Here is a 22,742-nt window from a genome sequence, read left to right on the forward strand (position 1 = left end):
AGGGGAGCTACTTGAGGTTATACAAGGGTCATAACAGGGAGCTTCATATGCTTTGGAGAAAAAGAACTCACCAAAGAAGCTATTAGCGGGATGCGCCAAGGATAAGTGACAGACCGCAACATAACAGGTGGAGCCTCTCTCGCATAAGAGCCATGGCTATGGAGATTAAGGCATCCACACAAAGTTTGTAGCCGGAAAGACACAGACAGTTGATATCTCACATATTATGGCGAGTGGTGAGAGTTGGGTGCTAAAGGTAACAAGAAGACACAGCAAATAAGATTGATGACCTTAATGACCTTTGGGTGATGGCTGAAGTCGCAAGCTAGTATTGACAAAGGGTGAATATTAGCTAAGGATCTACCAGAGACATAGTCAGGCTGTTGGCAATAGGATTTGAGAGCTGAAACGCCACATAACTTCGGAGCCAAGGGAGCAAATATTAATACCACACATATAGCAGATACCAGGGGCTTGACTAACTGATTAAACAAGCCTAGCAGTCTAAACGGTGTATTTCTCAAGAGGAGTCTTCGGCCTAAGAGGATATACTCGCGATACAGACCTTGATACGAGCTAGGAGTTGTTAAAAAATAATAGTAAGTGAACCTGGTTTTTTGGTAGATGGGCTGAGATAGGGGAATCTTTATTGGGTCGGCCTCATAATTCAGGTCCACCAAAGAAACACTAGGGTTTTCATCTGGTGGCCACAAGCATCTCAGTGTGTGGCGGCTGGTCGGAGTACGCGGATAGATTTGTAGTGTCAAGAGCAACTCCGGAGAAACTAGATTCGATCATGTTAGGCTCTGGTGGTGGCGAGAGGTTAAGGCGGAGGTCCAGACAATCGGTAAAACCATAACCCTGAAGAGAAGTTCGTCGTGCGCCGTCGACGACTTTCCCCGGAAAGGCGCATCTGATGGTTCAGAAGGTTGAGCTTCTTCCATAAATAAAACCAAGGTGAAGAAAACTTCAGGTGAAAATAGGAATCCGATTTTTGACATATACAAAGCAGTGGACAATCGATCCGCATCCACAGAGCCTGGGCATAAGAAAAGAATGATGAGAATCGGCAGAAATCTACATCTTTCTTTACAAGATAAACAAGCTAGATCTGAGATTTGCATAATGTTGAGAAGTTGCCAAAAGTTTAAAAAGATGGGGAAAAAAGGAAGAGCCGGGTTGAAATAGAGAAGAGATGGGACAAAGTTCTCCCGACGTCGGAAAAGGAAAGAAGAGAGGTTGTCTTGATATTCACGCCTGAGAGAGAAACGCGTTTTTTTCAGTAACTGTTCAGTGATTGTGAGAGACTTTGGATACATTTTTGTAAGGAAAATTCTATTAAAAATCCCACCTTCGAGAGTGTATTTTTGAAGGATTGGTTTAAAAAAATTCACAGAAAAGAAGAAAAAGTCACTTTTCCACATTCTTATCGTTAAAGTCATCTCTCTCACTAACAAAAATCTCAGAAGACATGCCTTGAATCTTCCTCTTCTCTTTTCTTAAGGCATTAATTCAGAATTCAAATTTTTTTTGAAGGCATGTAATTCTGAATTCATTTGTCGGAAGACTTTTCATTGATCCAAGAGTCGTCTTTGAATTCTGAATTCATTTCTCGTAAGTTCCCAGAATTTGATACTATGAATATGTGGGCATGATGCAATGCTGAGTGCTTTAATTTATCTTTAAATTATGTTTTGTACTTTTCAATTTAAATCTTTGTGTTATGCTGTCCAATCAAATCGAATATTTAATTTGGGGCGATGAACACTCTCGTTTCTGGACTTGAATTGAAACATTTGGGTTTACTACACTTAGATTATGATTTATATAAAATATATGGGTGTGTCAACAAGAGTGTTCAGAAGACACGAAAGCAACGAGAGGTGTTCTGTTTTTTTTTTACTTATTATTGTTCATCATTACGACTTGTTAGACCAATATGACTATTATATACAGGATGATTACGGTATCTAATAAATTGATGAACAATATGTTTTGTGTGAGAATCTCTTAAAGTTTTACCAAATCTCATCAAATCTCATCAAATCACAAACTATTTTTTATTTTTAAAAATAGAAAATAATAATAATTCCACTAAACTACTTTAAAAACTCATTGTAAATCTCCTAAAATCCAGAATATCAGAAATCTTCCAAAATCCTCCAAAATCCTATTTTGAATACATCCTTAAGCTTAAAGGTTGATGCCCTCTCCCTTTGTACACAAGTTTCTTAGGTTGACCAACCAATTGTGGATTCTGAACCAAATTTTATATCAACGAAATCTGCAAATTTTAGAAGTTATCTAAATTACTAAAAAAAGAAAAACATTGAATGCATTGACCATTTAAAACTTTAATATATTGCTCCTTTCAATTCAAATCATTTTTTATGAAAAAATTTGAATACATACCTTAAACTTAATAGGAAATTTGGAACCTATATTAATGGGGTTGTTATTGGAGAGATGATTTTAAAATCTATATGAAATTGTAAATTCTAAAAATTAAAACACATGGATCTTGAAATAACATGTTTTATCCTTGGATTTGAATCCTTCTATTTTACACTTTCAAATTCATTCAAATTTATTTAAAACATAATGTGGATTTTAAAATCCAAAAACAAATCATTAAATGAATAACATAGGATTTGAACAAGTATCTGTAAATCATAGAACCAATAACACATAATTTTCAGAAGTATTTTAAAATCAATGATTGAATAACACATGATTTTTGTTTGAATTTCCAAATCCATTAAAATCATAAAACCAATAACCCCTTTTTAACTCTTTCAAATGTACCTTATGTATTGCACTAATTGACTATTTTGTCCTCAATTACAAATTCTTAAAAATAAATACAATTTAATTAAGTTAATTCATATAAAAAATTAATTTTAAAAACATTGTGTAAACTAAATATTTGGAATTTTGCTGAATTGTATTTGAAAATGATGAATTGATTTATTATATATAATATTAATCAATAACTAAAAATATTTAATTCAGATAAAATAAATAAAATCTTCCCTTAATTAATAATTAATTAAATGTTAAAAAATAAACACAAAATAATTAAATTAATTTATGTTAGAAAATTATTTTTAAAAATCACTGTTTATAAATTAGATATTGAAAATTTTAGATAATGATGAAGTAGTTTATTATGGATAATATTAATCAATAACGAAAATTGAAATTCAGATAAACGAAATAAAAATGATCGTGGATCACTCAATTGTTACTCAATTGTGATTAAAAATCCGGTATTATTTAGTAATTTAATTTTTAAAATTTATTATATAACAACTAAAATAAAATTAATTAGAATTATTCTTTTACGATTTATGTTTAGTAAATACTTTTAGATAATATTAGTTTTAAATAAATATATAAATCACTAATAATTATTAAAAAGTTTTGAAAAATAATTATATATTTCAATTTATTTTGATAATTATCAAGTTTAATAAAATAATAAAAAATTATGAGTTTTTAGAAAATAAATCAACGGTTGAAAAAATCAACTATTTAACAAATCAATTATAAAAAAATAAATCGACTTTGTTAATATAACTCAACAAAGAAAAAACATAAATCAATAGGAATAAAATTTAAGTCTACAGTTCAAAAAGTCAATCGTATTAATAAGTCAACTTAAAATGAAAACTTAAAATGAAATAAGTCTATTAAAACCAAACAAATCGACAAGAAAAAAGATAAGTCAACAAACAAAACAAACAAGTCAACATCATCAAAAGTCGACTATGTAAAAAATAACCAAACAAAAAAATAGTCGACAGTTTTAAAATAAATCGATGGAAAAATAAATAAGTCGACAAAAATTAAACTTAAGTAACCATTCAAAATATCGACTTTATTTATAAATCAACGTAGAATGTAATAAGTCAACAATAAATAAACAAATCAACAAAAAACAAATATAAATCGATGAACAAAAAAAATATGTCAACCATTAAATAAATCGACTATGTTAAAAATCTACTAGCCATAACATAAGTCAACTGTTTAAATATAAGCCGATGACAATGATAATTAAGTCAATAGAAGTAAAAAAACAAAACGATTGTTCAAAAAGTCGACATTGTAAATAAATCAACATTGATTAAATTAAGTCTAAAATATTGATATATATATATACTATAAATTGTATAATCTTGAATTATTTATTTTAAAATAAATTTAAATCTAAATAATATCAACAAAAATATTTAAATTCTTCTTTTTTAATTCAAAATTATAAGATCAAAAATTGATTAATGTAATCATAATTTAAAATATAATAAATACGTTTTCGTTATAATGTTTATTTATTAAGTAATTTATTTCGAATTTAACCATTTTTAAAAGTAATTTATTTTTAAAGTTTAATTATTTTTAAATATAAATTAAGTTTTTCTTATTTTTATTTAATTGTTTAATAATAAGGATATTTCTGTCCATTTTTATTTCCAAATATGTAGTTTTCAAATAATTATAATATTAAGTGTAGTTTTCAAAAATTTTATATTGGTGTATTTATAAAAATCTCTCTCATAAATGAAACTTGGTTAGGAAAATATCTTTTTCACCTGTCTTTTTTCTAAAGAGTTGAGACTGGTTAAGAAGATAATATTTTTTTTAATGTGTTAGTTAAAGTGTTCATATATATATAATTATATATATATATATATATATATATATATATATATCCATCAGATTCAATGTACCTCGTTACTACTCCATGATCAAATGTTTTGATTGTTTTATATTTTCTTCCAAAATTTAAAACGATAAAAGTGATTACAAAAGGTAACTTGTATACGTTTCACAATGCCAGCTAGTATTCCCTACTCCATTAGACCATTACTTTAATATAAATTTGTCCACATAGCCACATAATTTCATCAAACAAAACCAAACTGCATATAATCAAGTCTTCTATCTCTCTTGTCGCATAAAGTAGAGAACCCAATCATCATGTCGATCAAGAGTGTTTCTCTCCTAGTGGTTATCTTATGCATTGCAGCCTCCGCTAATGCTCAGCTACCGCAGTTCCCCCCGTTCCCGTTTCCATTTCCAAATCCATTTAATCCGAATCCCGGTATGCCCGGAATGCCAGGAATGCCAGACATAACCAAATGCTGGTCGTCATTTATGGATTGGCCAGGATGCTTTGCAGAGATCAGACAAGCCGTAATGACCCACAACTTTGGCAGCATAGGTCCAGCTTGTTGTAACGCTTTTCTAGACCATGAAGCTAACTGCAACCCGTTTTTCCCACCTATGCTAAAACAACTATGCGTCAAAAGTGCTGGTCCTCCAACCACCGCACCCTAGGATATTGCAACAAGTAGTTTGTTATGTGAAACATTGTTATTTTCAAAATTTGTGTTAGTCGCATAATAAATGTTTTAGAAAAGCACGAAGACGACACAGTGATTTTATAATAAAAATGTCATCCTTTTTATATTTTAGTCATTTATAAAATCTTTGAAGCATTTCATCTGTCTAAAATCCTCAATATCCTAATTATGAAATGAATCTCATACGACAAGTAGAGCGGCTTCTTTTGATTGATGAATGAAGAATAACATACATTACATATTATCAAACAAAATTTGTCACAAAATAATGAAAATGAGGAAGGTTATGCCCAAGCTCGTTTCCGAGGGGAAAGATCAGAAGTCTTGATATCATCTATCTTGGCCGCCATTATGAAATCATTCAGGCTCAACCCTCCTGCATTTTTTGTTCATCCAACAACCAACCATTTCAAAGAAACCATATACATTAAAACTCAAATCTCAAACAACTAATAATGTTTATATCTGATTAACATACCAATAGAAGTGGTGGATAGTTCAGCTCGAACTTGGGTAGGACTTTCCAGATGAAGAGAAGGGTAATGACCAGAAGCTTCAGCAACCTTATGGATCCTGTTTATGAGTTCAACACCGCACCCGAAATCCCTCACCTTCCACATGCACCTTATTTTCCGACTGCCTGCTTCATCCTCCACTATACTCCATCCCAAAACCTGAACCGTTTACATAATGATTGAAAACTTCATGGGTTCCATTTAACCATGGCAATGAGAACACATGAGACTTATAAACATTAATGATCTATTGTTTTATCATTCCAAATTCACACTCTTCATAATATCTTTTGTAATAATTCTATCTTTCTTGAACTAGATAAAACCGTTTGAAATATGCATAACTTTAAATTTTTGTAGTGATAACAGATTCCAAAAACCATGACAATGAGTTGGAGTAGCCAGTTCTATATAGATAACTAGTAGAAATCGAATTTTAACAACATTTTGATCAACCAACGAAACTGTAAAGCTTAGTAAACCAGACCTTATGGAGGAGGGTTCGGGCATCATCGGCGGACAAAGGAGGCTGCGAAGGTGAAACAGGGGAACAATCAAGCTGAGAGAGAGACAACACAGAAGCGTTTGGTATAAGAATCTTGTGCTCAGTGCTTTGGCATCCCAACACTTTGTCACCGAACTGGCTCGCTATCTCCTCAGGGTAAGGGTCACGAGCTCCAAAGTCACCGAGAAAATCCTGCGCCAGGTTAGACCGGGTCACCGTTAACCGTCCTACTCTACGGTTACTCCTGCTCCCAGGCTGTGATAAACCGAACACTCTAAGGATGGTGCAAGAAGGTTTAAGGAGGAGGTGTGACGACACTGAGACGCTAATACACGGCGGTGATGATGACGTGGCGGCCATCGGAGGCTGTGTTTTGCTCTGTCCCGAAGAAGATAAGAAGCTTTTGGTTTCAGAGAAGAGCGTAAACGTTTGTAGACCACTGAGTTAAATGGGTGAGAGGCCACGTCACCACCAGTGGGACTCATTAAAGTGATGTGCCACGTAATCATTAATGAGATCATAAGTGAGGCCCAGTTGCGACGTCACGTTAAGCCCATTGGAAGGTCCAAGTTCCAACCGACGAATTTTTTTGGGTACATGTCTACTTTGGTGAATGTAGTTTTAAAGATTTTGTTAATTTACCAAAATTAACCTTTTCGGGTATATTTAATTACGAATAAACCTTCCAATCCCTTTCTTTCCCGATTTCAAGCCCTAAAAATCCCGAAACTTCTGTTTTCTCTCTTTCGCTTTTTTTACGACAGTCGCCGAGTGAGAGAGAGAGAGAGACGAAGATGCCGCTGCACGATGAGCAAGAGCACGAGGTGTACGGTGGAGAGATCCCAGAGGAGGAAGAAGGAGAGATGGATACGGAGGAGTACGAAGAACACGGCGGAGAAGAAGGAGCCGCCGCCGGAGATGAGGAGCTTGAACCAGGCTCTAGCTCTAGGGTATTTTTGATTCTTCGATCTATCTTTTATCTAATTTAGATATATATATATATATAGACCCTTCCCTTGTTTGTCACTGTATCTTAGTATGTTGTTTTGCTTTGGATTTTGTTATGATAGGATTTGGAGGATATGAAGAAACGAATTAAGGAGATCGAGGAAGAAGCTGGAGCTTTGCGTGAAATGCAAGCCAAAGCTGAGAAAGATATGGGAGCTGGTCAAGGTTTGTGCTTATAAACTCTCAATTCGTAGATTCTTGAATCTTTCTTTTATGCCCAGCTTCACTTAAACCTTAAATTGATAGATTAGGGTTAGAGCATCTCTTGTTAATTAGGATATTGCTTTATTGGAATCTTTTTAGTTGAATCAACGATTCTTTTAAGTAATTGACTGTAGTTTGGGTATAGTATGGAAACCATTATTAGTTTTGTGTGATTAGTGATGAATTTAATTGAAACGATTCCAGTTTACTAGGCAAGATTAACTCTAAGCTAATCGTGTTAATGCCCTTTTTATTGTTGCATATCAATGAAGATCCTTCAGGAGGTGTTAGTTCAGCTGAGAAGGAGGAAGTGGATTCGCGATCAATATATGTTGGCAATGTGAGGCTTCTTCCACCATTAATTTTCCCATGTTTTTTCATTGATGTTTGTATCTTTTTCAAAGAAAGTCTGTCTTTGTAGTGATTTGTGGTGTCACAGACTGTTGTTTATTTCGCTATCTCTTGCTATTGCTATCCTACTTAGCTTTTAAATTCATAAGACCTTATTAGTCATTTCCCATCTTTGTTGCTTTGAGAGTATCTCTGAAGTGTTAGTACCCGCTGATTCTTTAGCTTCCCTGTGTCTTTGGTTTTATGTATACTAGGTGGACTATGCATGTACTCCAGAGGAAGTCCAGCAGCATTTTCAATCCTGTGGGACAGTGAATAGGGTTACGATTCTGACTGATAAGTTTGGTCAGCCCAAAGGTTTTGCCTATGTTGAATTTGTGGAAGTAGAAGCTGTTCAGAATTCTCTTATTTTGAATGAGTCCGAACTGCATGGTCGTCAGATAAAGGTGCAAACTCGTTTTACGGACATGGAGTCAATTGTCTATATATCTAAATATATGTCATTAACAAAGCTTAGTTTAATCAATTTTTCAGGTATCTGCAAAGAGAACTAATGTCCCTGGAATGAAGCAATTTCGAGGAAGGCGTCCCTTTAGACCCATGAGGGGATTTATGCCAGGACCTCCATTCTACCCTCCATATGCCTATGGGTGCGTTCCAGGAACTTCTCTGCCTTGCTCTCTTTTTAACAAAACTAGCAGTGTTTGGGTTGTATTGACTAGTATAAAACCAGAGATTGTGATAAAAAAAGGAGAGATGAGAAGTTCATATGTTTGATTCGGTGTATATATATTAGTGAGAGGAATGGTCATGGGGTTGTTCATAAACATTGACGATGGTTGTTCTCATGGTTTTGTGCAGGAGAGTTCCCAGGTTCAGACGGGCCATGCGGTACAGACCGTACTGATCAAGGCAAATTGGTGTTAAAAGTAGCAGCTGCCTTTCGGTTCAGGAAGGTGCTTATCATCATCAACTCGATTCTCAACTTGGTTCATCGGGGGCGCTGCAGTTGTTTCGATTAACAGAGAAGAGTTGAAAGAAGAGTTGTATGAACAGAAGAGAGGAGAGAGGGAAATCATATTTTTAGAACTTCTGTACAATATTTGATGACAAGAGCAACATTTTGAGTTCCTTGTTCTTTATCCTTTTCAACACGAATCGCATAAAAACTCATAAGCTTTCCATTGAGATTGACCGCCACTCAGTTACTGCGAATTTTAACCCTTTTTTTTTATAGGTTTTGTGTGTTTTGATAAGATTTGAATCTCTGGCACAGTCATTACGTGAAAAAACTGAAAAGTGGTTAGTTAAACTGTTACATTCTTGCCAAATTTTCGAGCAGGTAACTCAATTTTTGTGTAGACCAAAGAAAAGGAAAGATAGAGATTCAACACACAAAAAGCATGTATTCACTCGCACAAAGCATGCGTTTACGTGTTATAAATATATCGATATCGCGGCCTATAATTAAATGACAAAGAGCATGAAACAAGTTACTGTTAGGAAGGTATGTGTTCGATTTTGAGGCGTCAAACTTTTGGGTGTGCAATGCATGATAAGGTCCTTACCGTCGACACCCAAATCTGATGTCTCATCGAACATATACTTTTTTTGCGGTGACTTTTTTCTTTTCACGCTTCGCTGGTTTCCAAATATGGTAGTGGATGGAACAGTTAAACAGTTTTAGAAATCTTGGTAAACAAAATTGGTTACTAAAATTTGTTCTCTTCTCAACCTAATGGAGAATATAATTCTAGTGACCGATTTTGTTTAATCAGGTTTTCTAAAACTGTAACTGTTTCCCTTTACGACAAAGACAAGTCATAATTTTTTCGCGTTCAAATGGACTGGCATGTAATTTCGGATTACCGTTTTGAGGACTCACTTTTTAGTACATAATCTGACTTTATTGTGTGATTCATTCCCCTCATAAACGGTACTCCCGAGAATCCATGCCAATTCCTTCATAAACGTTAATCCGAGAATCCATGCCAGTCTCCTCGTAAACGTTAATCTAATTAAGTCATTCCCCTCATAAACGCTAATCCGAGAATCACAATAAAGTCAAACTATGTACTAAAATGTGGAAAAAAAACAAAAAAAAGGCTTGAATAGAAACTTCGTATATTTACAGAAATAGGCTTGAAAATATATATAATTCCAAAAAGAAGATAAATACTTAATAAAGAGACTCGTTAAACCCTTTTTCGAGTTTCAAAGACGGTTCTTCTTCTTCCTCGCTCTCCGCCGCTTTATTATAGCTCTCGACCTCTCTACGAAAAAACCCTCTCTAGCGCTAGTTTCGTCGAGTCTCTCTGTTTAGACTAATCGTTTTGTTTTCGATTCTATCTTATCGAGTTGATCGCGGTAACGTATAAACCCTTGCTCCGCGGGATTATTTTGTCTCACATATGAAACCAACGTCGTGTGAGAGAATGGGTCGGGACAACGATCAGAAGAAGGATAAGAAGAAGAGAAAGAGAAGCCATGAGAATGAGAAGAGTGTTGAGAAAGTTGTAGCTAATGAAGAGAAGAAAGTCCCAACCCAGCAGAAGCAGCAACAAGGGAACGAGAAAGTCCCAACCCAGCAGCAGAACCAGAATCAGCTACAAGGCAACTGTAATCAAAGCAAGAAGAAGAAGAGCCAAGAAGTCTACCCTTTTGGAAACTACAGAAACTACTATGGTTACCGAGTAAGCCTCTCTGCACTTTGTTATTTTGGTAGTCTTGTTTCAAAATCTTTCCTACTCTGCTCATCTTTTGATGTTAATATTGGTTAATCTCTGACTTTGGATTTATTATTAGATTAGCAATGACACGGATGAGGATCCTCGGCTTAAAGTATTGAAGAAAGAGTGGTTTGTAGGCAAGGACTGTCTTGACATTGGCTGCAACAGCGGCATTATGACTATTCATATTGGTATGTTCTACTCATAAACTGTTCCACGTCTTTTAATTCATAGTTCAAGAATCAATGCCTATTATCTTTGAAAGGTGTAGCCTTTTGTGAAGTTTAGTTACATGTCCTTATGAGAATGCTTTAGTAGAGTGTGAATGGGTTTTCATTGTGTCTGAAATCACTCTGTTAGCATAGACAATTTATATGATCATTAACGGATACTTGTTTTTTTTTCCACTTCTTCAGCTAAAAAGTTTGGTTGCCGGAGCATTCTTGGAGTTGATATTGATTCAAGTAAGAACTATTGGCTGTTATATTATCTTCCAAGTTTTGCTTTATATAGAAACTGAATGTTTTGTCTGATTTAAGTGTAACTCAAGTGGCAACACAGAACTGTTGTTATTATTTTCCTGATACAAATATTTTTGAAACTTGTGCATTGAACAAAAGTTTCTTTGATTGAAGGTCGTATTGAGGATGCTCACTGGCATCTTAGGAAGTTTGTCAGAATGCAGAATTCTGCTAAGTCAAGTGAAAAGGAATCTAGTTCAAAGAGTGCAGATGGAGCACATGGTTCAATGGAGCAATCTACTTCTCTCTCCAATGGCGAGGTGAAGGCAGACATCCCAGAAACTATAGACCTGTCTCAGATTGTGTCCTTCCAGAAGGAGAATTTTGTTCTAACCCGAAATCTTGACGAGAATCGTTATGATACAATTCTATGGTAAATTAGTTAAGTCCTTTCTCTTTTTGCTCTTTTTCTCACTCGTGTGTTGGCCTTTGCACTTTTGGGAGGGTTAGAAACAAAAGAATAGTCACCAGTTGGTACTGCTCATACCTCAAAGTGCTTATGAAGTTCCAACTGTAGTTGAGAAAAGACTTACATGAGGTTTTAGTTAAATAATCTTATGTTACTAAACCTGGCTAAAAGGAGGTTACATTTTTAGTTGCAAGTAAAACTTCCTCTGACTTGGTTTTCTAAGGCTGGATTTGAAAATAACAACTTTATTGATGATATTTTTACTTTTTATGCAGTTTAAGTGTGACAAAATGGGTTCATTTGAATTGGGGCGATGATGGCTTGATCACCTTATTTTCAAAAATTTGGCGTCTTCTTCAACCGGTAACTATATCATACTAAAATCAGGTGCCCATAATTTACTTTTCGTATCTGCAACTGACAGTTGGGTTTGCTTTTCAGGGTGGAATCTTCATAATGGAACCTCAGCCTTGGAAATCTTATGAAAACAATCGCCGTGTCTCAGAGGTGTGTATGTACGCAAATTTCTTTCTAATTGCACAAGTTAGCTAGATATATAGTTTGAGTCTTTGTTTGCTTTGTGTGTTTTGCAGACAACTGCAATGAATTACCGAAAGATTGTTTTACGACCAGACCGTTTCCAAGAAATTCTTCTTGATAAGGTACTCTGTCCACTCCATTTTATTCCTTAGTTCGCCCATACTTCTTCTTGATCTGTAAATTCAATCAAGCGTAGTATAAGTGTGGTTCAAAGTTAGAATAACGTTTTGGGTAAAGTGTTAATGGAAATTGTTATGTAGTACAACCCATTTTTGTAACGACATAGTTTTGGCTTCTTTTTATTATAACCTGATGTTGTTGGCAAGTTTTGGGGTTGGATCCTTATCATTTCTTGTGTTTTGGTTTTGGCACAGATTGGTTTCAGAACAGTAGAAGATCTTACATCAGGCTTGTCGGGTGCAAGCAAAGGGTTTGATAGACAAATTCTTGCGTTCCAGAAATGACCAGTTGCGTCGCTAGTTTTTGAAAAGCCTTGTGAAAATCAAATTAATATGGAACGGCATGGTTATATTTCGTTTCATATCTAATATGCAAACTATTTTTGCTACAGCTTAGGCTCTCTAATCCAATTCTTTTGGTCCTCTTTTTTTGTACACGGTTTTTAGTGATAATGAAACAAAAACTTTGAATCGATAAATGAGAGAATCTTTGAATCCAAGATTCAAAAAATCAACTTGATACTCTTCCATGTAAGCACTAATCAGCATGTCTGTCGAACATGTATACAAAACAATACAGTTGCCACAAGTGTTGGTAACAAGAATTACAGTATCAAATAAATGTTAAAGGGATGCCCAAGATGGATAAGGACATTCGTATTCCCAGCCAGTTCCAGAGTATTGAACGCAATGTAGCCAAAGAGCCTCGTCATGCTCCTCATATCTACATAAGTTAGAAATATGAGACACCATTTGGATGAAAACAATTACACAGTAGTGGTTTTAGAATTTCTGTTTTTTACCCTTGTGGGATCAACTTTGGGCAGTTTGTGCACATTGGATCGATGCTGAAATCTTCACTGGAATACACGTAGTCATCTGGAGAGACCATCTTTCTCTCACCCGCATTAATTCTTTTTGCAATATAGGTCTCAAGATTATCTATGTGTTGATTGAGATAAAGTGGGTCATTTGCTATGGGATGCCCTGTATATTGAAGATGCACTCGAATCTACAAACGTCAAAACCAAAATGAGAAACCCCAAAAGGCCAAACTCTCTCTTATCTACTTTTCCCATGGCTAATAAGATCTAGACACCGAAGCTTTATAAGTTTTGACCACATTCTACGTATAATGGCTGATAAATACGCATGATCTACTATGTATAATCGTTTGCTTACTTGATGGGTTCGTCCTGTCACTGGTTCACACGAGACGAGGCTATGAGTCCCATATGTAGCGATTCTAGTGAACTTGGTACATGCAGGCTTCCCCTTCACCTTCTTATCATCACCACTTGAAATGGCGTCCTGCATATATCATATACACATTCCGATATTTTTACTTACAAGTGCAGAATGGAAGATTGCATTCTTTAAATATATAGGCATAATGTGGCTTTACCTCTGCTGTGCTTCTTCCTTCGCTGCCATTATAATTTATGTTGGCATCGACTACCATCTGACACATCAAAGTCATGAAGCTACATCAATTTAATTCCCAAACCAAAAGCCCCAGTGTTTTCCATATTATAATTCCCTCAAGATAAGCTGGTAGAATTTAAGATTTGGATGGTATGACTGCCCTCAAATCAATATTTAAACCATAGTGAGTATCACTCGTGTACCAGTATATGAACATGGTAATTATAAACAGTCCAATATCATCAATAATGTGAAGAGAGATTCCAAACCTCATTTTCTGGGAACACGCCAATAACCTTTGCAATATAACGTTTCTTCACCAGTCCACCCTCAATCTGAAACAATCAAGATAAGTACTAAGTGTGACATTTTGATTAATCAGAGCCAATAGCATCTTAGGAATTATAGTATAGCCAAGCGAAATGACACTAAATTATAACAGTACCTGTTGCCTAAAAAAATCAGCTTTTGCAGCAGTTCTTGCTATGATGAGCAATCCAGAAACCAAACGGTCTAATCTGTGAATAGCTGTGAAATGATGCAAGGATAACTCATATAGTATTATTTTAAAAAGAGTAAGCTAAATCTATATATCCTTTTCAAAATATCTGAGGCTGGATACGAAAGAGAGTGCCTAGATCATGCTCAGCATCAAGGATTCCAACAACTGTGTTCTTACGGTATTGACCACAAGGATGCACCTACACAATAACAAAAATACCAGCGTTGTTACCAAAATATCAATAGTACGCCACAAAGGCATTAAACATGTAAATGTATACAATGATGTTCAGTTTGGTTTATGGTCTAATTTAATCATTCCAAATAAAACCCGTAGACCAAAAGAACTGAAAGATATCCAACGAGAAACACTCACAGGAACAGAAGCTGGTTTGCAGACAGTAACAACATCAGGTTCTTGATGAAGGATCACAACATCATCAATCATCACCGGTGGTTCATGCCTGAAAACCTTTCACACATTTAGAATATGGAATTCACATGCAATACAAAACTGGTTTCAATAAGCAAATGCAAACCATCTGAATAAAGTTTAGTTCAAAGAACATACCTATGAAGGAAGTGAGTAATCTTTTGTGATGATTTTACAATGTATGAAACAGGTACAATCTCTCCATCAACTTTGATTCTACCACTTTTGACTGCACCAACCTACAATGTTCAACAACATATAAAAAATTCCCTAAACACCAGACTTATTATAAAACTAAGTCCTTTGAGATTAAAGGAGAATGAGAGCTAAGTTACTTACATAATAATCACGAGGCCGGCCTTTAAATTCGTCGGCAAACAAATCCACAATTGTTTTCCCTGTCCATCGTTTGTTCACCTACATCAATTTCAATATCCCTGTGGCTTACTCTGGTGGTATGAGCAAAATAACTAGCGCTAAAGATGTAAGATGAAAACACACTTACATGAGAAATGAACTCGAAGTAGTACGGTCTCACATGGCGTCTCCCTACACAAACAAAATCAAACGATTGATCGATTTGTAAGGGATATCGAAGATTGGAGGAGGATTCTTTTTTTTTTTTACCTCCATGGAAGATGTAGTCCTGCTTCTGTGACAGTTTAGAAGATGACTGCAAAAGTAGATGGTCAGCATTCATGGTGTTTGAGCTAGTGGCGACGACTGTAGTAGTAGAGACGGCCTTCTCTACGCCGTCGTCTTCTTGCTGTTTCCGTTTCATTTTTTTTTTCCGATTTTAATCTTAGCGGTGGTGGTACTACTGGTCGTTGTCAATCTTAACTTGGTACAGTTTTGGGTTTAACCAAGTTTTTAATTAAACGCTTACAATAAACCAAAAAATTAGACAATTTGGTTCGGTTCAATTCGGGTTTCGGTTTGAGCTTTATAATGGTAAGAAGGAAAAAAAATATTTCGGATTTTTCCCAAATAAAGAAAAATAGAAAAAAAATCAAAAGTAATAAATGATGACGTGTCGTAGCATCATATCCCAATCGCTTCTTCTTCCTCACTGCTCCCAACATTTCTCTGATTGCATCATTTTACATATAGCTTACAAAGGAGCTCTGAAGCTTTTCCGATTTCAATTCCCGTTACTCGACGATGCCTTCTTCGTTCTCCAAGCCGGTTTTGGATCCTTCGTATTTGCCTCCACCGGTTTCTCCTTTATCTCAAGACAGCTCGGAGGCTGAGCGCCGGCTTCGTGAGGCGGAGGAGAGGCTACGCGATGCCATGGCGGAGCTTCAGCGTAGACAGCGCTCTGCGGCGCGTGGATCTCAGGCAGAGCTTTGTGATCACGCTGACGTTTCTTGTGTAGCCAATGCCATCGGGAATTTATGTCAGAGCTTTCTTCTCTCTTATGGTGTTAGAGTTGGGATCGGAATCCTTCTTCGCGCTTTTAAGCTTGCTAGGGGCCAGTCTTATTCTTCGCTTCTTGATCTGAAGGTGAGGGAATTGAGAGAATTAAGATTATTTTTGTGTGGCAGTTTCTATGGTTTATGTTTGAGATTTTGAGTCTTACGAGTTACGAGTCTGCTTCATCGTTCAATTTGATACGATTCTTTTGAAATTAGGGCCAATGGTGGTCATTGACTTCGGCTTAAGAAATATGAGGCGGTGCCAAAATGGTTCAAATGTTGTTTATCAAGAGGCCAAAGTGTTCAAATCTTGATGCATGCTCTATCATCTCTGCTTGTTGTCAAGCATTGCCATGTTGTGTTCTTATTTTCCGGAGGCTAGATTGAATTTTCCAGTTGGGCTACAAACGTGTAGATGCACCTGTGAGGTGTTTGACTTTTGTTTAGGATGTGTCGAAATAAGTTGTTTGCCTAGGTCTCCCTTCAAGTTCTACTAACAATGTTCTGAGTCTTGGTATTTGTGATTAACTAACACATGAACATTGGTTGCAGCAACTTGTCTCAGAGAAAGATTTGATAGTGAGGGAAGAGGCATGTCGTATTGGTCTACTTTTTGGTGGCTTTACCGGCTCGTATCACGCCCTTAGATGCTGTTTGAGGAAGTGGAGAAAGAAAGAGACGCCGCTCAATTCGTAAGTCTTTGGTTTCTATTCGCTATTGTCTTCATGTTTGTATTGTATCTGTTTTTTTTTATATGCTCCTCTTGTTTGCTTGTGCATAGTGCTTGAAAAGTATATTCCTTATTATGACTTTGATTAAGGGTGGAGCAGAGTCTTAGCAGGTTCAATTGCGGGTTTGTCTGTCCTGGCTTTAGATGATTCCAACCAGCGGCGCACGCTTGCTCTATACCTCTTGGCTAGATTAGGCCAGGTAAATCTAATGGTCATAGTATTGTCTGTCGTACTAGTTATATCAGATGTATTTTGAGAGTCTGATCTTCTTTTTTTTCTTATTAATAGGCGGCTTATAATTCCGCAAAGTCAAAGAACAAGTTCCATCTTTGGGGAAGCCATTGGAGACATGGAGATTCATTACTTTTTTCTCTTGCATGTTCTCAGGTAATTGAAATTCTTCTCTTTTCTGCCTGTTCCAGTGTTCTGAATACTAGTAATGGAAGTGGTATAGATGTTGAAGAAAATTGTTTTGCACTATACGTATCTCTCTAATCTGATATAATAGTGATTATGATCCGCAAACTAATTTTGTTGCAGGTCATGTATGCCTTTATAATGCGTCCTGAAACCTTGCCAAAATCATATAGAGAATTTATTCAGAAGACTGGTCCAGTTGCAAGGCCTGTCTATCAGGCTGTAAGAGAATGCTGCAGAGGTGGTCCAATCGATGTAGCCTCCTTATCAGACTATATTTCTAGTAAAAACCCAGCTAGTGACGTGAAGGTGGAAGAGTTTGCTTCCATCATTCCTTGTTCAGCTATTCATCCAAACACTAACTCCTGTCTGGCCCAAAATGCTAATGCAATGTCAGCTACATTCAAGAAAACATTTCCTTTATACTTCTCCCTGACATTTGTCCCATATGTCGTTCTACACCTGCAAAAGGTAAGGCTTTTTCCTTAAACTCTCCCATTTCAGTCATTTAGATCTGGGTTTATCCTTTAGTCAGACATTATATGTATTTTCTGATTTCATCCTACACTTTCAGTTTGTGGCTTCCCCGTACCGGACATCTTGGCTTGCAATTAGGGATTCAGTTAGATCGACTTCCTTCTTGTCTGCTTTTGTTGGGATTTTTCAGGTAGCTGGTTTTTACGTTTGATTGTGCCCCATCCTATTGTGCAGATAGTTTTCTAAAACCATTCCAAATATATGTGCCTAAATATCTGTTAACCAATTGCTCCAGGCTTTCATATGTGCACATAGAAAAGTTGCAACCAAGGACCACAAGCTCGTTTATTGGTTTGCGGGTGGTGTAGCCGCCCTTTCGGTTATGCTGGAGAAAAAACCTAGACGCTCTGAGCTTGCCCTATACGTTCTTCCACGAGCAGGAGATTCTCTGTGGGAGATACTTATTAACCGCCACCTTCTTCCAGATATTAAAAACGCTGAGGTACAATACAAACCACTCTTGTTATTTCCAACTCTCTTCCCATTTTAACAATGGAAATGATGTTTTATTCCAACCGATGAAATCAGGTGGCTTTATTCTGTGGATGTATGGGAGGAATCATGTACTACCTAGAATATGAACCGGATACAATGGCTCCATTTCTGAGGGGACTCATCCGTCGGTTTCTTGCTAGTCAAATAAGCAATCCTAGCAGCAAATACCCTCAGAGTTCGTCGTATACATATCTCCAGACTCTAGATGCATTGAAGAAACCGAAAACGCAGGAGAGCCGAGAAGGCGAAACTCCCAAAGCTGAAGAAAAGTATAACTTGGAGGCAATTCCTGGTCTTTAGAAGCAGAAGCTATCTGATACTGTATTAGCATCCGACGTGGATATTGAACAAACCAAAGACGGCCCTTTACAGATCATGATTTTGATTGTTGTGTTTCAGGAAGTTAAACCTTTACAGATCATGATTTTTATTGTGTTTCCGGAAGTTAAATGTGAACTTTCCAGAAGAGAAGGGTTAGTCTCCACAGAGAAAACTTAAGAGATTGTAGTGATTTATAGGATTTTAGGAGTCTTTTAAGTTTTTATTATTTTCTTTCACGTAATAACAACTATCTCTTCTTTATTTCAATGAGAGAAGTTGCAGAATGTAGAAGATTCGAATACAATTACAACACAAGTTTTCACTTGATTTATTCCTTTTTCGACTATTATTCTTATTCTTTTGTCTAATCTCGATACGTTCCTTATATCCTTATTCTAACAAACTCATTTGAACAAAAAACACAGTTTCGTAAGTTTCATCATGTGAAACTAATGGGAGATAAGTCAACTCGGCTAAGATCGGACTTGGTCTTTTGACTCTCATATTCAAAAGTTAATTTATCTCTTTGGTTGGTGTTGTCAGCGAGTCAGAATATCTGGTTTTGAACGTATACAATTCATAAGATATGTCTAATCTATAATATTAAAAGGAAATCATTTTTAATAAGTAGACATAGATTAAAAAATTATTACATGAAATGCCACTCAAATTAGACTTAATCATCGAGCCAAACAGATACTAAATGAGTTAGGATTAGCAAAAAAATCGGAGCCAAACAGATATTATTTGGTATTTAAGTGTATAAGTCATTTAAGCTAAACAAATAAAAATCGTACCCAAACAAGATGGTTACACCATATTAAAGTGTCTATTTTCCTAAAAGCTAAATAAATCTTTCAATGTAATTACCATAAATGCCAATAAAACTAAATAACAAGATAATTTTCTAATGTTTATGGAAACTGAAATTATTATACTATAACAGCCCAATCAACAAGATAATAATTACTTAATGTGTATGGAAATTGAATTAAAAATAATAATAATTACTTAATATTTATGGAAATTATTTAAGTTTGTTGCCAAAAAAATCGGACTCTTAAATTCGAAATATATGTAAATATATTTAAGTTTCTAATACATTTTGAGATATTGCTGGAAACAACTATTTAATTTTAATATAATAATAATTATTTATTTGGGTAAGAAGTAGTCCAAATTAATTTATTACCATAAATAACGTGGATAATTAAAGGAAACAAATATTGGATTATCCAAAATGGAAATAGATAACGTTAGTTTCTTAAAATTTGTTCAAGAAAACTACAAATACTTTTGTGAAATGAAACAATAGTTACAAACAAGACGACAATAACCAATGAAAAATATCTATAAAAGGAATGTGTTCTTTTCTATTGATTTCAAAATGATTAATAAGAAAGTATTTCAAAAATCTATTCAAATAATAGATAAAAATAAATTATTATTTTAAATTTATGAAATATTTTTAATGTTTAGTTAAATAGGAGATCTACTATATCCTAATTTAGTGAAAATTCTAATTTTACAATAAAATATTATGTTTAATTAAAATAAATGATGAATAGTATAAATTGAATTCTATAATAATTTTACATCGATTATGGATTGAAATTAATTGAAGATAATTTAAGTAATTAGTAACTGATATTATTTTTTCGATATTGTGAAAATTATAATAAGATTTGTTTAGATTCTTTTGTTTTAGTCAGGAAACAAATATTAAAACAAAATATGGTAAAATTTATAGTGGCGAAAATTGTGGATGAACAATTAGGAAATTTATGCAATGTTTTGGGTAAAAAATATCTTAACAATAAATGACAAATCACAAATAGATAATTAACTTATGCCATACCATTTTCCTATATATATATAACGAAATATTTGTGTTTAAAGCCTAGAATATCCTTTTTTGTTTCTCAATTTCGATAGCACATATATTTTTCTTTGTTCTATTTGCTAATTGAAGTAGAATCTAATTTTGAGTTTTCTTTTTAATTCTTGATTTCAGCTTTCGAATGGACCATGGAAACAGTTGTTTTCCCACCTTGTGTGTCAGTATCTCGTCAAAACTATGGTACTTTGATCTATTTATTTTTGAATTTTACTTAGTTTGTTGACTTGGTGGATTTTATATTATGTTAAGTTTGATCTTTATTTTGCATGACACTTTTTGATTGAAAGAGTTTATAAATTGATTTATTAAATCATCAAAAAAAGTTATCAGAATATTGAGAAGAGCAGGAAGAGCTGTTCATAGAACATAGATCCTCAAAGCAACTCATCAAGTTGTAATTATTTTTGTTACATAATGATGTAATTTTGTGGTTAGTATTGAGGTTTAAGGAGATTTTTGTGTATTAATAATTTGTGTGCTTTGTTTTTGTAGATGGCAAACTTTGGTTCAATAATTTGGACTTGGGAATCAAACTCATAGGTATATAATACACATAAACATCAAGATTCTCATTGTTGTTAATATTTAATGTTTTTTTTTAATTTACTAATAATTTGGGTGTGTTTATACAGGATTAAATGTCAATATAGTCGAGAAGCCTATGAAACTGTCTTCTTTTATGTTCAAAACGAAATTGTTTTTAATATGTGTTAATAAATCTTTATGTTCATAAAGAGAATAAATGACTAATAAACCTCAAAATTATGTACAATTCCAACTCATCCTAAGACAATCATCACACAAGAATAAAGTATGAAAACCATTTTAAAATAGCTTGGCTGCAGTTATTAAACGCACATAAGGATATCTATATATTTGTGAGATTAGTAGTGTGAAGAAGAAAGTATGTAGGTTGAAAAATGGAGACTTTAATTATGACGTGAAGAAAATACTTCACTTGTGATTGATTTTATTGTGTTTAGACTTATAAATAGGCAACATTAAGTTTAAGATATATATGTGTGGTATAAAATATAAAGTGTTTATTCATATATTTTACAAAAAAATTGTAAATTCACATTTCTTTTTCTATTTTACCAAGTGTATAATAAATTAATAATATTATTGAATGAAGGATAAAAACATTGACTCATGGAATATCAATAGTTTTATACCCAATACTTTTGAAAATCATTTTTAAAAATTTCGATAACAGATCAGATTATTAAAGTCGATATTTTTTTTTTTCAACCATTGGACCACAACAGGCCAGCCCATTAGCCTAATCCCTACATTCGTAGGGAGCGGGACTCGATCCTTGGTGTGATGGTGTCTTGTGCATTAAGGACTTACCTTTGGCAATTGCACAAGGTCAAGTCGATATTCTATATATGTAAAATTATTTAATTTGATGATATATTATTTGTTATTTCCAAAAACGATCATCTAAATGAATATGTCCAACAAAAAATTATTTTTTTTTTCAAAAAAAGTTTAACAAAAATACTAATCAATTCTGATTATAATAAATAGATGAAAACCAAAAAATTTGAATATTTTTTTTCAAATATGAATACATTTATTATATTTGTAATATATAATCTAACCACAATTTACTATTTCAAAAAGTAGTATATTCTTTATATAAATTTTGGATTTTAGATTCATCAGTATCTCAAAAATTCAAATATTATCGATTTCAAAAATATTAATTCAAAATATATATTATGTTGAAGTTTTGTGGATTTTGGTTCATAAGTGAAAAAAAAACAATTTTTAACAGTTAAGAATAGTTTTAATGGATTAATATCATAACTGCTATGATTCTAATAAATTATATGGTGAAAGGATTATTATTTCATTCTCACACTTTTATAGCGGACTAATATAATTTTATGTTATAGATCCTATATAACTAAATATATCTACAAATAAAACCCATACATACGTGAGGATCCGAAACACTTACTTATTTTTTATCTGATAAACTAAAATATATGAAATGTGTAGATTATTATTAAAACCACAGTTATGAGATGAAAATCATATCTGGGCGGAACATATCACTTTTGTTTTACTATTTTTCTGCCCTGAAATAGATATATTGTCTTTTTCTTACTGTTTTTTTAATGTAGTTATCTTTACATATGCCGAAGACAAAACTGATAATTTTTTTAGTCTAAACCAAATTATAAACAAATCTAATACTTAACTGGTATGAGTGCAGATTATGAATG

The 22,742-nt window shown here is 34.1% G+C and overlaps 6 protein-coding genes and 1 long non-coding RNA gene across 10 annotated transcripts; 5 read left to right on the plus strand and 2 right to left on the minus strand.

The window, feature by feature from the left end:
* The first annotated feature begins 4,865 nt into the window (after window positions 1-4,865).
* On the plus strand, window positions 4,866-5,475 carry LOC104725617 (uncharacterized). The gene has a single exon (XM_019231563.2). It carries the CDS (start codon window positions 4,984-4,986, stop codon window positions 5,341-5,343), a length of 360 nt encoding a protein of 119 aa, XP_019087108.1. The 5' UTR covers window positions 4,866-4,983; the 3' UTR covers window positions 5,344-5,475.
* A 77-nt stretch (window positions 5,476-5,552) lies between these two features.
* On the minus strand, window positions 5,553-6,853 carry LOC104725618 (putative pterin-4-alpha-carbinolamine dehydratase, chloroplastic). Its single transcript, XM_010444292.2, has 3 exons — window positions 6,372-6,853; window positions 5,848-6,043; window positions 5,553-5,745 (listed from the first exon to the last, which is right to left on the minus strand). Exons 1-3 carry the CDS (start codon window positions 6,747-6,749, stop codon window positions 5,654-5,656), a joined length of 666 nt encoding a protein of 221 aa, XP_010442594.2. The 5' UTR covers window positions 6,750-6,853; the 3' UTR covers window positions 5,553-5,653.
* Window positions 6,854-7,024: 171 nt separating this feature from the next.
* On the plus strand, window positions 7,025-9,140 carry LOC104725619 (polyadenylate-binding protein 1). The gene is made up of 6 exons (XM_087471324.1): window positions 7,025-7,339; window positions 7,460-7,562; window positions 7,874-7,941; window positions 8,207-8,398; window positions 8,487-8,602; window positions 8,814-9,140. Exons 1-6 carry the CDS (start codon window positions 7,184-7,186, stop codon window positions 8,857-8,859), a joined length of 681 nt encoding a protein of 226 aa, XP_087327450.1. The 5' UTR covers window positions 7,025-7,183; the 3' UTR covers window positions 8,860-9,140.
* Window positions 9,141-10,133: 993 nt separating this feature from the next.
* Window positions 10,134-12,809, plus strand: LOC104725621 (putative RNA methyltransferase At5g51130). 2 transcript variants are annotated; one of them, XM_010444294.3, is made up of 8 exons: window positions 10,134-10,645; window positions 10,758-10,872; window positions 11,098-11,145; window positions 11,317-11,575; window positions 11,887-11,974; window positions 12,053-12,118; window positions 12,205-12,273; window positions 12,526-12,809. In XM_010444294.3, the coding sequence occupies exons 1-8, from the start codon at window positions 10,364-10,366 to the stop codon at window positions 12,613-12,615; spliced, it is 1,017 nt and encodes a 338-aa protein (XP_010442596.1). In that variant the 5' UTR covers window positions 10,134-10,363; the 3' UTR covers window positions 12,616-12,809. The 2 variants fall into 2 exon arrangements, 1 of the variants encoding a protein (XP_010442596.1); XR_015571775.1 differs by having other exon boundaries at window positions 10,162-10,645; window positions 11,317-11,583.
* On the minus strand, window positions 12,810-15,605 carry LOC104725622 (RNA pseudouridine synthase 7). Its single transcript, XM_010444295.3, has 12 exons — window positions 15,317-15,605; window positions 15,195-15,238; window positions 15,029-15,106; window positions 14,828-14,928; window positions 14,633-14,720; window positions 14,378-14,456; window positions 14,201-14,283; window positions 14,025-14,090; window positions 13,736-13,792; window positions 13,513-13,641; window positions 13,134-13,342; window positions 12,810-13,054 (listed from the first exon to the last, which is right to left on the minus strand). The coding sequence occupies exons 1-12, from the start codon at window positions 15,468-15,470 to the stop codon at window positions 12,955-12,957; spliced, it is 1,188 nt and encodes a 395-aa protein (XP_010442597.1). The 5' UTR covers window positions 15,471-15,605; the 3' UTR covers window positions 12,810-12,954.
* A 129-nt stretch (window positions 15,606-15,734) lies between these two features.
* Window positions 15,735-18,932, plus strand: LOC104725623 (uncharacterized). 3 transcript variants are annotated; one of them, XM_010444296.3, is made up of 8 exons: window positions 15,735-16,192; window positions 16,657-16,796; window positions 16,935-17,034; window positions 17,124-17,222; window positions 17,376-17,723; window positions 17,827-17,919; window positions 18,025-18,231; window positions 18,318-18,932. In XM_010444296.3, the coding sequence occupies exons 1-8, from the start codon at window positions 15,851-15,853 to the stop codon at window positions 18,582-18,584; spliced, it is 1,596 nt and encodes a 531-aa protein (XP_010442598.1). In that variant the 5' UTR covers window positions 15,735-15,850; the 3' UTR covers window positions 18,585-18,932. The 3 variants fall into 3 exon arrangements, with proteins under 3 accessions (XP_010442598.1, XP_087329994.1, XP_087329995.1); XM_087473868.1 differs by having other exon boundaries at window positions 15,738-16,192; window positions 16,925-17,034; XM_087473869.1 differs by having other exon boundaries at window positions 15,740-16,192; window positions 16,946-17,034.
* Window positions 18,933-20,505: 1,573 nt separating this feature from the next.
* LOC147935241 (uncharacterized) lies at window positions 20,506-21,277 on the plus strand. Its single transcript, XR_015570973.1, has 3 exons — window positions 20,506-20,685; window positions 20,998-21,045; window positions 21,138-21,277. It is a non-coding gene; the product is annotated as an uncharacterized LOC147935241 (long non-coding RNA).
* The last annotated feature ends 1,465 nt before the right edge of the window (window positions 21,278-22,742 follow it).

The sequence above is a fragment of the Camelina sativa genome, chromosome 11 (genome assembly GCF_030686135.1).
Source record: "Camelina sativa cultivar CO46 ecotype springtype chromosome 11, ASM3068613v1".
Classification (NCBI taxonomy): domain Eukaryota; kingdom Viridiplantae; phylum Streptophyta; class Magnoliopsida; order Brassicales; family Brassicaceae; genus Camelina; species Camelina sativa.

What these genes read in the sequence shown, in the direction of transcription:
- LOC104725617 (XM_019231563.2), top strand. Translation starts at nt 4,984, where the DNA reads ATGTCGATCAAGAGTGTTTCTCTCCTAGTGGTTATCTTATGCATTGCA.
- LOC104725621 (XM_010444294.3), top strand. Translation starts at nt 10,364, where the DNA reads ATGAAACCAACGTCGTGTGAGAGAATGGGTCGGGACAACGATCAGAAG. An exon ending in CGTTATGATACAATTCTATG is followed by an intron (nt 11,576 to 11,886) that starts GTAAATTAGTTA and finishes CTTTTTATGCAG; the next exon opens with TTTAAGTGTGACAAAATGGG. An exon ending in ACAATCGCCGTGTCTCAGAG is followed by an intron (nt 12,119 to 12,204) that starts GTGTGTATGTAC and finishes TGTGTTTTGCAG; the next exon opens with ACAACTGCAATGAATTACCG.
- LOC104725623 (XM_010444296.3), top strand. Translation starts at nt 15,851, where the DNA reads ATGCCTTCTTCGTTCTCCAAGCCGGTTTTGGATCCTTCGTATTTGCCT. An exon ending in TTTCTCTTGCATGTTCTCAG is followed by an intron (nt 17,223 to 17,375) that starts GTAATTGAAATT and finishes ATTTTGTTGCAG; the next exon opens with GTCATGTATGCCTTTATAAT. An exon ending in TCGTTCTACACCTGCAAAAG is followed by an intron (nt 17,724 to 17,826) that starts GTAAGGCTTTTT and finishes CTACACTTTCAG; the next exon opens with TTTGTGGCTTCCCCGTACCG.
- LOC104725622 (XM_010444295.3), bottom strand. Translation starts at nt 15,470, where the DNA reads ATGAAACGGAAACAGCAAGAAGACGACGGCGTAGAGAAGGCCGTCTCT. An exon ending in ACTTCGAGTTCATTTCTCAT is followed by an intron (nt 15,107 to 15,194) that starts GTAAGTGTGTTT and finishes AAATTGATGTAG; the next exon opens with GTGAACAAACGATGGACAGG. An exon ending in GCCGGCCTCGTGATTATTAT is followed by an intron (nt 14,929 to 15,028) that starts GTAAGTAACTTA and finishes TGAACATTGTAG; the next exon opens with GTTGGTGCAGTCAAAAGTGG.
- LOC104725619 (XM_087471324.1), top strand. Translation starts at nt 7,184, where the DNA reads ATGCCGCTGCACGATGAGCAAGAGCACGAGGTGTACGGTGGAGAGATC. An exon ending in AACCAGGCTCTAGCTCTAGG is followed by an intron (nt 7,340 to 7,459) that starts GTATTTTTGATT and finishes TTGTTATGATAG; the next exon opens with GATTTGGAGGATATGAAGAA. An exon ending in GATCAATATATGTTGGCAAT is followed by an intron (nt 7,942 to 8,206) that starts GTGAGGCTTCTT and finishes TATGTATACTAG; the next exon opens with GTGGACTATGCATGTACTCC.
- LOC104725618 (XM_010444292.2), bottom strand. Translation starts at nt 6,749, where the DNA reads ATGGCCGCCACGTCATCATCACCGCCGTGTATTAGCGTCTCAGTGTCG. An exon ending in CCCGAACCCTCCTCCATAAG is followed by an intron (nt 6,044 to 6,371) that starts GTCTGGTTTACT and finishes TAAACGGTTCAG; the next exon opens with GTTTTGGGATGGAGTATAGT. An exon ending in ACTATCCACCACTTCTATTG is followed by an intron (nt 5,746 to 5,847) that starts GTATGTTAATCA and finishes CAAAAAATGCAG; the next exon opens with GAGGGTTGAGCCTGAATGAT.